Source organism: Carcharhinus amblyrhynchos, chromosome 5 (genome assembly GCF_965287045.1).
Source record: "Carcharhinus amblyrhynchos chromosome 5, sCarAmb.v2.hapA, whole genome shotgun sequence".
Lineage (NCBI taxonomy): Eukaryota > Metazoa > Chordata > Chondrichthyes > Carcharhiniformes > Carcharhinidae > Carcharhinus > Carcharhinus amblyrhynchos.
The window spans coordinates 37,100,376-37,116,565 of record NC_137328.1 but is presented as its reverse complement, the minus strand read 5'-3'; the positions used below and the strand labels follow the sequence as shown (position 1 = coordinate 37,116,565).

Here is a 16,190-nt window from a genome sequence, read left to right as displayed (position 1 = left end):
TATACATGTGACTTGGCCAACATTGTCTACTTGATACATTGGAGGAAAGAATGTCCTGAGGCATGGTACATTGGTGAGACCATGCAGATGCTATGGCAATGGATGAATGGACACCACTTGACAATCACTAGGCAGGAGTGTTCTCTTCCTGTCAGGGAACACTTCAGCAGTCAAGGGCATTCAGCCTCTGATCTTCGGGTAAGCATTCTTCAAGACACACGACAAAGCAGGATCGCTGAGCAGAAACTGATAGCCAAGTTCTGCACATTAGGATGGCCTCAACTGGGATCTTGTATTCATGTCACACTATGTGTAACCCCCACCATTTTTGGCTTGGGCTTGCAAAATCCTACTAACTGTCCTGGCTTGAGACAATTCGCTCACCTTTAACCTGTGATTATCCCTCTCTCCATTCACATTGTCTATATCTGTAAAGATTACCTGTTAAGACTTGCATTCCAACCGTTATCTTGCTATTGAGTCTTTGCCTGTATATGCCCTGTTTGTGAACCCAACTCTCCACGCATCTGATGAAGGAGCAGCACTCCGAAAGCTCGTGATTCCAAATAAACCTTTTGGACTTTAACTTCATGATGTAAGATTTCTTACTACACCCACTCCAGTCGATGCTGGCATCTCCACATCAAAAATAAATCCTAAATTGCAAACACGAATATGTATTTGACAAATAAATTGAGAAGATGCTTACTGCTAAATATCAGTGGTATGATAGAAAGTTTGCTCTTTAACACAGGAATGTTATTGTCTCTGTGAGTTGTTCAGGTATGTATATTAAGCCTTATACATTTATGGTTCTCAAATGTGGGTCCACAGAGAAATTCCAAGGGATCTGGAAAATGTGAGCTGGGAGGCAGGAGTGAAGAGTGAGCTTTTAATATATATCTTAATATGGAATTGGCATTAATTGTTGGCTGAATAACTGGAGCTGACTAGTTTTCACAAGGCATCTGAGAGTTCTATTAGGAGGCAGAATTGGGAAGATAAGAATGGAGACAGTTTTGATTTCAACGAATAAACTACAATTTCCTACGTTCAGCCCAATGACCTTATATAACAATTGTTCTGCAGCATCACATTCCTCCCTTCATCTGCAGTTTAAACTTTTGAGCGTACATAGTATAATACAGTGCTAAAAGATCCATCCATCAATTTACCATCCTGATAATCGCAAGATACAAAATGTATAAACCATTTTCTGGTTTATTCCACTAAGTATTAAACAGGACTCAGTTTCAAAATAGTGAATCAATAGAAACAGGAGGCCATTCAGCCCTCAAGCTCATTCCACAATTCTTTTAGATATTAGCTGACTTGTATTTTCACTGCTTTACCTGCCTTTGATCCATACACCTTGATATTCTCACTTAACAAAAACCTTTAGATTTCAAATTTGAAAATTTCAATTGACTGTGTCTACACATTTTGAAGAAAAGGATTCCAGATTGCCACTGCTGTGTTTGTAGAAGAAGCTCTTCCTGAATGGCTTCTAATCTTATTATAGTTGCCTCTTGTTCTGGATTCCCCCAACATGAAGAATCACTTTAATGGTTCAAATACAACAATTCGTAAGAAGTTTATCTGTACTCACCTGCAATAATGTCATCATTTGCAGAAATAGCATAGCGATTGTCAAAAACAAATAACTTTCCTCTGTAGAAACCACTTGGAAACTGTTCAAGATATTTGTGAATTCCACCTTTGAGTTGGTAAACTTCTTTGCACACATCCTAAATTGCAAACATGAATATGTATTCAACAAATAAATTGAGAAGATGCTTACTGCTAAACATCAGTGGGGTGATGGAAAGTTTGCCCTTTAACACAGGAGTGTTTTTGTCTCTGTGACTTTTTCAGGTATGTATATTAAGCCTTATATGTTTATGGTTCTCAAATGTGTGTTCACAAACAAATTCCAAGGAGTCTGGGAAACGTGAGCTGGGAGGCAGGAGTGAAGAGTGACTGCCACAAATGCAGCAGAGTGAGCTGGATTTCTCACCTAGGAGGGGAGTGTGCAAGGATAGACAAACCGCAGTGAAAAGCAAGTACATCCATGTCACTCGTAAGTAAATACCCATTTTCTTAAGAGTATTATTACATCACACTTTCCATGCAGCACTTACAAATTGTATTTTATATACTACAATTTAGAAGGACGGTAAGGTGCGGGTGGGGGGCATCCATGATTATAATTCTATTTGAAAAAAGGTCCTTGAACACAAAATTGAGCACCATTGACATACAAATGAGAACAAATCCAGGAGCTCTGGCTTCACCACTGAGAAACTGCATTCAGTGGGGCCATGGATTACAGGATCAGAATCAGAATCACAATGTTGTGCTTCTCTTTGAGCTCAGTATTTCACGAGGACGATTTGAAAGCTCCAGATCCAATGAAATATGTTCCCAAAATATTAAAAATTTAAGTAGAAATGCTAAGACACCCTGCAGTTCTGAGGTCAGATTCATTCACTGAAGATGCAATGACATGATCCTTTCTATATTTACAGAACCATGGCATTCATAAATAAGAATAATCCTGAGAGCAAGAAATCTCAGCATCAACAGAAGGTACTCCAGCTTCATGGGTTGTGAGCGTCCAAAACCTAGAGGTCATAATGTGAATAACGCTGTTTTAATGCATCCGCATTACATAGCCAGAATACAGAAATAAAGTGACAGCTAAGCTAACAGTCCATTAATCAGTATTTAAATATTATCCACAGAAAGACAAATTTGATAAGAGGCTGGAATAAAAGTAAATTACTTTCACAGTCTTAATTAACTTTACCAATAATGTAAAATTATGCATGTGCAAAGCATATTGACACTTGATTAAATTTAATGAAGAACTTTGTGTAAAATTATCCACAGAGTAGCTCTAAAAATACACATATTAAAAATTACATGAAGCTCATCTCCACAGAGTACTTCATCAGTACTATCACAAATGCCTTTCCTTTAATAGGTGAAATGACTGAATCGCCCTGGTCTACAGTAATTTAATTCTGCAAGTGCATAAATGGACAACAGATTTTGGCATTCTGCCATGCCAAGTTATTCACATAGACTTTATGTTCCATGTAATGCTCCCATGTGTTCAATGATTTTCTTACCTTTGACCTTAGATAGGCTGAGCCTCGTTCACAGCGGATCCCCCCTGTGCAATACATAAGGACCTGTTTGTCTTTGAAACATTCCAAATTTGTATCTACATAATCTGGAAAGTAGCTGAATTTCCGGATATTTGGAGCAATGCAGTGTTGAAAATTTCCCTAAGAAACATAGAGCAATAGTTATAATTCAGAAAATCTTACGAGTACAAGAACTACAAAATAATTACATATTCTGCTATTATTCAATAAAAAGCTGATGCTAGAGTTCAGTGCATGAAGGAACTATAAACTGCAAACCAATCTGATATTATATTTTCATAGTGCTTTTCAGTACAGCACCAATTTTGAATTTTTGACTTTTTATCACAAACTTTGTCGCTTATGTACATAAATGTGGGGTAGCCCACTTCATCGCTAAGCTCATTCCAACCAGTTTCATTAAATGGTCGTCCATTCCATACTGTATAATAACTGTCTCATCTAATCAAGGTAATTAGTGGATTTGGGCACAGTTGACAGCATATTCACCTTGGAGGGAAGGTAATGTCCATCTGGGAGGGCCAGCAAAGGGAAGGTGAAGGCGCTCAAATGGCTTTGGACGAGAAACACGTATTCAATGGAATGATACCTGCCCTCCTTCCCCATGTGAACTTCTGATAAATAAACGATGGTGGCAATTCTCCCAAAAAAATTCTGTGCCAAATTTGCATAAAAATTGGAGAAAATCGCGTTAGAATTTTCAGTGGGAGCTTCAAAATGAATCTGAGTGCGCTAGCATCAATCAGTACAAAAATCAGGGGACGATGTCTATTCGCACTGGAGAGGCCAACAGCATAGCACTGAGAGGACCACTATGCATGCGTTGATCTGTCAGCACCGAGATCGGCACATGCACGGTGGCTCCTGTCTGCTAATCTCCCGATTGCTGGCCAGCACCACGCACCCACAGTCCCAACACTGTCACCCCCCTCTCCTCCCCTCCATCCTGGCAGCTCCAGGCCCCCAGCAGGCTGACCTCACAGCTCCCAAACAGCCTGCTGGCCAGCAATGGTCACTGGCCTCCCTCCTCTCTGTCAGTCAGTCCAAATGCAGAGTGGTAGCAGGACTCACCCACCCATTGCCCTGAAGTACTGCCGCCCATCAAGCTCCACCTCCTGGGCACTGTTTGATGCCTGGTGGGCAGTGCCAAGGTGCTCACCCTTTGGTGCCTGGAACTCACTGCCGGGGGGAGGTAATGGAAGCAGATATGATAGTGACTTTTAAGAGGTGTCTTGACAAATACACGAATAGGATGGGAATGGAGGGATATGGTCCCTGGAAAGGGAGGATTTTTGTTCAGTTGGGCAGCATGGTTAGTGCAGGCTTGGAGGGTCGAAGGCCTGTTCCTGTGCTGTAATTTTCTTTGTTCTTTAGTCAATGCCAGGGGGTCCAGGCTGGCACTACCAATGAGGCAATGCCCAGCCAGTGCACCCTCCAACACCCAACCTCTTTTTTTTGTGGAGGGGTGGGGAGGGTGTGCATTGATTGCCCCTCCCTTCAATCCAGTTGGGTCGGGCATCAGCTCCCTACAAGTTGGGTGCTATACTAAACCCTGCTGGCGTGAACTGCTCCTGACGGGGTGGGAGGGACTAGTGGGCCAGGAGACTTCAGTTCCAGGCTCGCTAATGATATTCAAATTGTATTTAAATTGTAATTTAAGTAAATTATGCAGCTCTGCGCTGATTTCTGGCACAGACCGGCAGTGCTAGAAATCACGCTGCCAGAGATGTGTGGAGGCTGTGGTGTCCAGCAGGGAGCCCGTAAAAACAGCCTCCACTTGAGTTCCCAGCCCACTACATTACAAAACAGGCCAGTTGGATGAGGGAATTGCCCCTGATGTGTTTTCTATACTTGAAACCACAGCTGCATGTAAGAATTTCCTTACACATCCTAATGCAGTGATGGGCAACCTAGGCTAGTGAGTGGGCCACATGAACCATAGAATCCCTACTGTGCAGATCAGCACCGACTTGCCGAAAGAACATCACACCCAGGCACTCCCCTCCACCCTATCCAGCAATCCCACGCTAATCCACCTAATCTACACATCTTTAGACACTAAGGGGCAATTTAGCATGGCCCTCTTTCATCTCAGTGGGCCGGAAGATTGAAGTCAGGCTTGTTCACTGATCATGACCGCATGAATAAGATTAAATAAATTTAATACACACCAAATATTTCAGACATCATGTATGAAATCAAGTATAAAAAAATGCTTAGATATTTATATCATGGTGGCACTGTGGTTAGCACTGCTGCCTCAACGCCAGGGACCTGGGTTCGATTCCTGGCTTGGGTCACTGTCTATGTGGAATTTGCATGTTCTCCCAGTGTCTGCTCTGGGTTTCCTTTGGGTGCTCCAGTTTCCTCCCACAATGTGAAAGATGTGCTGGTTTGTGGCAGCTAGGGGAATTTCACAGTAACTTCATTGCAGTGTTAATGTAAGCCTTATTTGTAACTAATAAATAAACTTTAAACAATTTAAATTGGTAAAATTAAAATATTTACACTTTGGTCGCAAAGGGAGTGCATGGCTCTCACAGTCAGTGCTGTGTTCAATCAGCATGTAACTCACTTCATTTGTTCTTGCTTAACGTGCTTACCATCTCAGACATGCAAGTAGAAAAAAACTACACAGACGGAAATCAGCTGAATGTGGCAACTCTGCTTGTGTGCAACTTTTGTTTTATTCATTCTTGGGACATGGGTGTCTCTGGCTGGCCAGCATTATTGCCTATCCCTAGTTGTCCTCGGAGGGTTGAGAGTCAAGCACATTGCTGTGGCTCTGGAATCACGTGTGGGTTAGACCAGGTAAGGACAGCAGATTTCCTTCCCTAAAGGACATGAGTGGACCGGATGGGTTTTTCTGACAATCGACAATGGTTTCATGGTCATCAGTAGATTCTTACCTCAGGATATTTTTTATTGAATTCAAATTCCACCAACTGCCATGGTGGGATTCAAACCCAGGTCTCCAGAACATTAACTGAGTTTCTGGATTAATAGTCTAGCAATAATGTCACTAGGACACTGCCTCCCTGATAACAAAATATCTTGTAGGCTGCACTCAGAGTCCAGATGTGTTGAATGTGGCCCAGAGTTGCAGGTTGCCCACCACTGTCTTAATGGGTTCTACTTGAGCAGCAAAGCAGGCTGGGAAAATTGCACCCATAATGTCTGACCATACTGGTGTTGTTTTCAGTTGCATTCACTGTTAATGACATCCAATATATTTTTAAAAATTCACTTGCAACATCAGTAACTAATTGCAACATAAAAATCACGTGAATAAAAACTCACTATTTTGCTCTCATAGAAATTCCTACAGTCCAGCAGGATGGTATCTTTTCGAATTTGGGCATTGTTGGACAACGCTTCTACTTTTCTGTGGAATTCCTCCGGAGTTAAATGAATTCCTATGATATGATTTACAAAATGAGCAAGAAACAATCAAAACACAGCTGTGCCTAACCTTAGTAGGACTATGACAAAATCAAACATGTATTCAGTTAAACAAGATTTGTAAAAATGCAAGATCTTGTTATCTAATTAGATAAAGCCTGTGTTTAATTAAAATTGGCTCTTATACCAAAACTGCTCTGGTATTCAAATATTATCATTTAAGCCAACAGTAATAGTGGTACAAATTGTAAATGAACTGCAGTGCCATTTATGAACAGATATTTAATTATATAATGTACCAGCAACCAATCCCATGCTGCTCTTTCACTTACCAGCATCTTTATAAGAAACCTTCTCGGGGTCCACTCCCATGGGAACAACCTCTTTAAAAACTCCAACTCGCAGATCTTGGAAACAGTGGGATCCTCCTGCACTTCGCTTAAAAAAAATTATTGTAAGAATTATTTTGTCGGTATTAGAGATATGAAGTGTGAATGGATTTGTATATCAATGCTGGGAATGCAATAAATTAAATTTTGGATTTATCAGGATTGTATTAAGAAACGTAAAATTGTGAAAGTGAAATCATTGAAGTTTCCAAATGTAGAATCTGAACTCTTGGTTCAGAAGGTGGTCTCAGATTCCAAATTAAATCAGTTTGCAAAATTTTAGTCTGTACATGAAACTGGGTACTGTCTAAGGAACAGAGAGCAGTGGTGGTGAAAGATTATTTTTTAGACTGGAGTGAGTTGTGCAGTGGTGAACTCTTGGAGTCCGTGTTAGTACTTTGTTCTTTTTGATACATATTAATGACATGGGCTTGAGTATACAAGACATAATTTCAAAGTTTGCAAATAACACAAAATGGGGAAAAGTAATGAACAATGAGAACAGGAGACTTCAGGAAGACTTAATTGACCAGTGAAACAGGCAGCCTCATTGCTGAGAAAATTTAAAATAGTCAAGTATCAAGTGATTCATTTGGTAGGATAGTAAACTAAATGGTACAACTTTCAAGGGAGTACAGGAAGAGATACCTGGAATATAGTACACAAAGTTGAAAAGGCCAATTCCATAGAGTAAAGAATCATGGAAATGGTGCTGAATCTTTATAAAACACTAATTAGGCCCTGGTTGGAGTACTTTGGTCACTGTGGGGACTACACTTTAGAAAGATGACCAGAGTGTGGAGGGGATTACTAGAATGATAATTGAAGTCTTTCTTCCCAGTTATGTAAAGCAACTAGAAAAACTGGATTTGTCCTTACAGCAGAGATTTGATAGGTGCTCCAAAAGAGTTTTGATACAATAAGTAAGGAAAAACTGTTTCCACTAGTAGAAAGGTTGGTAAATGGAGGATACAAATTAAAGAAGCAAAGGTCTTTATCATTGCCTCAAAATCATGGATGTTCTATTTCAAGATTATACAGCCTCATGCTGTCCTCTAGCCCCTCACATGATAATTTGATTTATTGTCACGTGTATTAGTATACAGTGCAAAGTATTATTTCTTGAGCACTATATAGACAAAGCATTCTGTTCATAGAGAAGGAAAGGAGAGGGTGCAAATTATGGTGTTAAGTCATAGCTAGGGTGCAGGGAAACATTAACTCAATATGAGGTCGGTTGACGATTGGAAAGAAGAGCTTGGGCTTGACTTTGCAGGCGAATGGTGGGCGGAGGCCCTGCTTAGGGTTAACTCCATCTTCTTCTGCGCCTATTTAAGTTTAATCCAGTTTAAAGTTTTGAATAGAATTCACTTCACCAAGGCCGGAATTAGCAAGTCCCTCCCCCCCACAAGCAACAAATGCACGAGGTGTTTAGTTTAGTTTATTTCGTAATGTCACCAGTAGGTTTACATAAACACTGCAATGAAGTTACTGTGAAAATCCCCTAGTTGCCACACACCCTGCACCTATTTGGGTACACTGAGGGGGAATTTAGCATGGCCAATGCACCTAACAGTGTGCTTTTCGGACTGTTGGAGGAAACCCATGCAGACACAGGGAGAACATACAGACTTTACAAATACAGTGACCCAAGCTGGGAATTGAACCTGGATTCCTAGCGGTGAACCACCGTGCCACCCCTATCACTTGCCCCTGCAGACCATACCCACACGTTCTGGTGATGCCTATGGCTGGCTGGTTCCTGGTTGTCCTTCTTTGATATTCTCTCCAAAACTCTAAATATTGACATACTGCAACCTTGTCCTTTGGTAGCTATATTGGAGGTCCCATCTAAACTGACTAGTTTCACTAAGATTAAGACGCACATCACTGCATTCAGTTCAATAATAGCCCATAGACAGATTCAATTAAACTGGAGGTTCCCAAGCCACCCACTGCCTTATCCTGGTTAAGAAGACTTAATATCTTCTTTGGATTTAGAAAGATTAAGTATACCACAAAATAATCCATCGAAAAATATTTTTGTAGATGACAATCTTTTGTTTCTTTCTATAAAAAATCAATTACTGTTGACGAGCAATTTTTCCAACTTTTATTCTCTTTTACATAGTTCTTGTTTGTTGGTTTGCTTACTGAGGGGGAATGGGCTGTTTCATTGCATTGTCTTGTACTTTGTTTGTCCCTATCTCTTTTTCAAAATCAATTTAAAAAATTTTAAAGCCGAGGTGACGGGGAAAAATAATTACATACTGTATTTACTGTATTATCTCAAATGTACTGCCTGAAAGAATGATCAAATCAAGTGCAATTATAAAAGGGAACTGAGTGAATAGTTGAAAGTGAAAAAATTGCTGGGGTATGGAAAAAGGGCAGGAAGTGACATTAATTGTACAGTTCTTTCAAAGAGCCAGCACTGTTATGCTAGGCCAAATCGTCACTTTCTGTGCTGTGTCATTCTTTGATATTGTAATCCCTTAACTGTGCGTCTATCAGTCAGATTAATGAATGCATAAAAATGCAAAAACATTGGAATTTGTTTTTAAAAAGGAGACACCTGAAAAGTAGAGATGTTATATAAATCATGTAAAGGCCCTGTGAAGACCACACTTGACAGTACCAATCATAGTTCTGGCCTTCAAATAATAAAAATTGTTTAGAGGCATAGAGGCAGGTGCAAAAAAGATTAACTTATGATACCAAACTGAAGTATTATTTCGATCAGGAAGAGCTGTGGTTGTTTTCTCTAGGAAACAGAAGTCTAATGGTGGTGACCTGATAGAGAAGTTTCAGATTTACAAACTGTTCCCATTTGTGGAGGAGGCCAAAATTAAGGGTTGTAAGTATAAGATAGTTACTAATAAATTTAATAATGAATTCAGAAGCAACTGGTACATGCTACCCAAGGAGTAGTTGATGCAAGAAGCATGGATATATTTAATAGGAGAAGCTAAATGAAATAGAAAGAAAGGAACAGATTGTTATCTTGATCAGGTTAGGCGAAGGCTCCCGAGAAGCTCAAACACAGAGCAGAATAGCATGTTTCTCCGTAGTACATTTTAAGTAATCTACATATACACAGACAGCATGCACACAGATTTCTAAATTGCTCAATATGCACATACATCAATCACACTGAACTATTGTAACTAAAGGCATGTAAATGACCTTTGGTCCTCATCCCACTTCGCATCCCCACCCACCATTATGTTCCTTCCCTAGGAATTGCACTGATGTTTTGGGAATGTTTGCATATTCCTACAAAACACAGAAAATGCAAAGGATACTTACGCAAAAAACTGACATTTTCTTTTTATCAACACTCTCAGGTCAGATACACCATGGAACAAAATACCACCACACCATAGCAACATGCCTCAATACTAATTTCAGATACAAAATATATTGTATTGAAGTGAATATTTTACTTTCCCACACTTCCCATTCTTACTTCCCCTCTCAGTGAGTTTAATAAATTTATTTCAGCCTATAGGAAGTTTTTGTTTTATAAGCCTGTGGCCACTGAGAACTGGATTGAGAACATCCACAGAAATTTCAGCAGGACCTTATAATTATCAGCCAATTATTCAGCACTAAATTAAAACCCAAGTCCTACAGAAGACCCACTGTGCAGTCAAATTTCCAATTATATGTTATACACAGTCATTTTTATATTTTTCTTTAGTTTGTTCAGATTTAATCAAAAACAGGAATTAAAATGGTTCAGGCCACAATTTCTATTTATCTCACTGTAAGATTAGTCTTGATATTTTCAAAGCATCCCCAAATCTTTCTGCACTGGGTGTTAGAAAATAGCAAGATAAGTAAAGTCTTTTGCAATCCCTACCCCAGTCCTGATTGATCAGAACTGGGACTAAGTTTAATATCTTGGTTTTACATTAATTTTGTCCAGTCCCTGCTACACTCCAGCCTTCCTGCTGTTGAACTCTACACTTCCCCATGGATTACAGGAGAAAGACAGTCAGGATTTTTTTTGCCATAGGATCTTTCTACTTCTTTTCTTCAACAAGCTTATTATTGCCCTGGTTGATCTTGATCCAAGTCTTGCTGTCAAGAAATCCCTGCCTTATTTTGATGCTGGTGGCATTCTCCGTTCGTTTACATTCATCATAAAATCGTCCTGTATTAGTATTGGGAAAAGTTGGCCTTCAGGTTAGGAATCAAATTAGTCTTTAGTTAAACTTTTAGCTCAAATGAATGCTGGGCATTCAGTTGAAGCAATTATATTTCAGACGTTGGCTTTACTTCATTGGAAGCAATTATGTATTTTGGGCAGGCAAGGTTATGTTTAAAGTTGAGCAGCATATTAATAATAACCTTTATCTATTTCAAATCAATAGTCTAAACGCACTTGCTGACTTTATTAGTACGCAAGATCACTAAATGCCATTCAGCTCCTCATGACCTGTTCTGCCATTCTGGACATGACTGTGGAATTGTCATTCTGGACAATGACAATGACTCAACTTTTGATCCAAATCCCTTAATATCCTTACCTAACAATTTTCATCAATCCAGAATTCACAGACTTTTGGGGAAAAAGTATTCCAGATTTCCACTATTCTTTGTGAAAACACATTTCCTGATTTCTCTAACTTTAATTTTAAGATTCTACCTGCCTTGCATTGGATTCCCACACTCTAGGACAGAGTATATACCCTATCAAATCTCCAAATTTACTTTGTTTCTTCATCTTCTAAATTCAAAGGGCTACAAGTCAATATTCAATTTTTAATTCAATCCAGTTCTTATCTAGTGAGTGCTGAAAAAAAAAGGGAACTATGAGAGAGATGAAACAAAATATACTTTAATTGTTGGAAATGCATCATTTCCTAATTCACAGTTCCATCAGTTGGAATCTGGAAGTCATGAAAATATTGAGCTCCTTATGAACTAAGTGCCAAAGAATCTTTCTTCACAAGTAGGATGTAGAACGCATGGATAACGTGGATGCACGTGCCAATGAGTGTGGTTACAAGAGTTCTAGCATACAACTGGAAGGTTGCATTAAATTGAATTTGATAGCCCATTTAAACTACAGGAGTATTTCCACTTGGACCTTTATGATCCTACACTTGAAGCATGATCAAGTACTTCTGAAAAGACTGTTGGGATGGGGATTGTACAGAGATAAGCAGAGTTCCAGTTCTTAACAAATTTCATTTTAACCACAGCTGATGTAATTTGATAAATTTTATTCTGTATTGTTTTAAAGTGATATGAGACCAGTTTTGTCTTTACCTTAAAATCCTCTGTGGACATGGTTTGAAAGAGTGGATGGGAAAGCATTGTTTGAATGTACAGCTCAGTTGCTGCTTTGCACCCACCAACTGTTCCATTAATTCCTTCTTTAGAAATGCGGACCTAAAAGTAATTTGCAATTTGAGTTAAATAAGTCAACACAATCAGCATAAACTACTGGTTCACTTTCTAGAGCCACAATTAATCTATTTTTGCTTGTCTAAGTTTTGTCCCAATTTTCTTAAAGCAGCTTTGCATGCTAATTACGAGGGAAGAAGTGTTAGGGCTTTTAGATGGCATTAAAACCGATAAATCTCCGGGGCCCGATTGCATTTATCCTAGGCTGCTTAGAGAGGCGAGGGATGAGATTGCTGGGCCTCTGACATGAATCTTTGTCTCTTCTTTGGACACAGGTGAGGTCCCAGAGGACTGGAGGATAGCGAACGTGGTACCGTTGTTTAAAAAGGGTAGGAGGGATAGCCCAGGTAACTATAGGCCGGTGAGCTTAATGTCAGTGGTAGGTAAGTTGATGGAGAGGATTCTTAGGGATAGGATATATGCGCACTTAGAGCGTTGCGATCTGATTAAGGATACGCAGCATGGCTTTGTCAAGGGGAAGTCTTGCCTTACGAATCTGGTAGAATTCTCTGAGGAGGTGACAAAAACAGTTGACGAAGGACAAGCCGTTGATGTCGTCTATATGGATTTCAGTAAGGCGTTTGACAAAGTCCCTCATGGTAGGTTGGTACAGAAGATTAAAGCTCATGGGATATGTGGTCAGGTATCTAGATGGGTAGAGAACTGGCTTGCAAAGAGGAGTCAGAGAGTAGTAGTGGAGGGGTCTTTTTCTAGCTGGAGGTCTGTCATTAGCAGTGTGCCGCAGGGCTCAGTACTGGGACCTCTTCTCTTTGTAGTGTATATAAATGATTTGGAAGAGGGAGTAGGTGGTGTGATCAGCAAATTTGCTGATGACACCAAGATGGCTGGATTGGCGGGCAGTGAGGAGCAGTGTCTGGCAATACAGCGGGATATTGATAGGCTGGTTGATTGGGCAGATACATGGCAAATGGAGTTTAATCCGGATAAATGTGAGGTGATGCATTTTGGCCGGAATAACGCAGGGGGGAGTTATATGGTAAAGGTAAGCCCGTAAGGAGTATAGAATCACAGCGAGACCTGGGGGTGCAAGTGCACAAGTCTTTGAAGGTGGCAGTGCAAGTGGAGAGTGTGGTGAAGAAAGCCTATGGTATGTTAGCCTTTATAGGAAGGGGTATAGAATATAACAGCTGGAGTCTAATGTTGCAGTTGTACAGAACGTTGTTTAGGCTGCATTTGGAGTACTGCGCCCAGTTCTGGTCGCCTTACTACCAGAAGGACGTGGAGACTCTGGAGAGATTGCAGAGGTGGTTTACCAGGATGTTGCCTGGTATGGAAGGAGTGGGGTATGAGGAAAGATTGAAGAAATTGGGGTTCTTTTCCCTTGAAAGACACCGACTGAGGGGGGATCTAATAGAGGTATATAAGATTATGAAGGGTATAGATAGAGTAAACAGAGGTAAGCTATTTCCTATGATAGAGCCACGTAGGACAAGGGGCCATGGACTTAAGGTGATGGGGAGAGGTACAACACAGATATTAGAGGGAGGTTTTTCACACAGAGGGTAGTGGGGGTATGGAATGCTCTGCCAAGTAAGGTGGTGGAGGCAAACACACTAGAGTCATTTAAGAGTAACTTAGACAGGCACATGAGTGGGTTGGAGATGGGTGGATATAGGAGATTGTTTTAAATAAGGGTCATTAGCATTGGGGCGTCCCTGGTAATGTAAATGGGTATGGTATGATAATAATGTTTTTTCTCTTTTCATTCACAGGTTTTAAGTCGGTCCACCTCATGTCCAACGAGGGGCATACACGCGATGGGTCGTACTGGGGCTGCTCTTGGTTGTTTGAGATTGGCCTAGTGCTTCATGTTGTTAGTGTGTGGCTAAACTGGACAAGATACTCGGCAAGATGACAGCTCAGTGACTATCGCTGATTGCTGTGCAGACACATGGATTTGGGCCGGTGTCTGTGGGAGTTTGCACATTCTCCCCGTGCTTGCGTGGGTTTTCTCCGAGTGCTCCGGTTTCCTCCCACACCCCAAAGATGTGCTGTTAGGCTGATTGGCAGGAATAAATTGTCCCTAAATCAGTTTCCCTCAATCTGGATGGCCATAAAACATTAGACAGGGGTTGTGGGTGGAGAGGGGGACTGGTGATGTTGAGATGGCGGCGCGGGCTCGTTGGGCCGAAGGGCCTGTTTGCCGGGCTGATTTTGCTCTTTGTTCTAATATTGTTAAAAATATGATTGCTTGAAGTAGAAGCACATCAATGAATCAATCTGCACAACAGTAAAGTGGCAACTACTAAAACTCAGATCTTTGGCAACACTTCTAAAACTTCAATTGTTTCTTAGAAGAGCATAATTATTTTGTTCATCCTGATACCAGTGACAAACAGTAAAAAAAAATCAAGAATAATTTGAGGATACAAAAAAAACCACTGAATGCATCCAATCTCCTACCTTGCCTGTAAAGTGCAGCTGACGACATAGGGTTTTTTGCCAGGTGCAGATCACTTGTGGTTCTTCTATATCACAATATGAATAATACAACAGCACTTCACCCTCTGCACTAGGAACAAATACATATAACACATTTAAATGCAAAAAAAATTAAGATCACAAATTCAAAAGCCCTTTAATCTGTATGAAAAAAATACAATGAAGATAAGCTAATTTAGAAGATTTTAAAGAGCCTAACCAGCCTAACTAACTTTACATAAGCCCAATAAAGCTATTGATTAATAAACCTACAACAGCGATACTACCTACTACAAAATGGAAATTAGCTGACTTGTAAAAAGAAAATTTAAATGCTTTCTTATTGCAATTCCCCCAAAACAATGATGCTTCCCCCTCTTCAGTGGTATCCAATTCTGAGGAAGAATCAATGTTCACCAGCAAAGTTCTGTTGCCATCTAAGTAGCCATTTTGAATATGACAACCTGAAAAATTATGTAGTGGCTATTCGAATAAGAGCCCACTGCACTTCAGTCCCATTTGTACTCATCCACATTTTCAGGAGTCACTAGATGCTAAAAAATGTTCAGGGACAAGCACCCTGACTTTTTTTTCATCTGTGGCTGGATGCAATTGTGATGCCTTCACTTTACCCATTTAGCTGATACTGCTGATTCAATACACATCAGGGATGAATCTGAAGCTAGAACTCTCCTTGCTTGAACTTTTACATTCTCTATCCTCAAGAAAAGTCACTACACCTTTCATAAAAGTATTAGAATCTATTAAGCAGCTTTAAATTTATTCAGCAATTACTCACAATGTTAATTATCTCAATTGAGCAAAATCAAAAACAGACAGAAAAATGGTTAAAACTATGTGCGCATGGAAGAGATTCTTTTTTGGAACAAACATTTCTGTCTTAAATAAGTCCCATTTGGAGAAGGCATAGCACCAGAAAAGATAGCATGTGAGTGAATACTAAGTGATGCAGCAATGTTTCAACATATCCTGCGAAGATACAGATCAAATGTCATCCACAAGCACAGCTATTGGATAGTGAAATGTACTTTACCTGCTCCTAGCATAGTTAAGAACTACACAGTACAATTTTTCTGCCAGACATCTATTATAAATATATATTAGCACAAAACTGGTTGAGTCAGTGATAAGACCTGTTGGGCTGACTACTTTATTATAGCTATCTATACACAGTGAGACTGGAGAAAGATCTCATCCTATTCCTATTTAGCCTTGAGTTGTCCTGCACAATAATTCCTGCATAATAATGTGTGAAAGCTGGCAATTCTTAGGTGGAAATCAAAGAAAACGTGGCAAGGAGACCTTCAACTGAATTCTCACCCCTAAAAATGGTTGCTGCTTTTGT

General features: G+C 40.0%; 1 protein-coding gene across 2 annotated transcripts in view; it reads right to left on the bottom strand.

The window, feature by feature from the left end:
• Window positions 1–16,190, bottom strand: part of tstd2 (thiosulfate sulfurtransferase like domain containing 2) — a 39,027-nt gene that overhangs the window by 3,736 nt on the left and 19,101 nt on the right. For both annotated transcript variants that reach the window (XM_080188652.1, XM_080188653.1), the window contains exons 3-8: window positions 14,807–14,915; window positions 12,245–12,367; window positions 6,908–7,013; window positions 6,474–6,589; window positions 3,135–3,293; window positions 1,610–1,748 (exon numbers count right to left, since the gene is read on the bottom strand). In XM_080188652.1, the coding sequence (XP_080044778.1) occupies window positions 1,610–1,748; window positions 3,135–3,293; window positions 6,474–6,589; window positions 6,908–7,013; window positions 12,245–12,367; window positions 14,807–14,915 (752 nt within the window). The remainder of the gene's footprint in view (window positions 1–1,609; window positions 1,749–3,134; window positions 3,294–6,473; window positions 6,590–6,907; window positions 7,014–12,244; window positions 12,368–14,806; window positions 14,916–16,190) is intronic.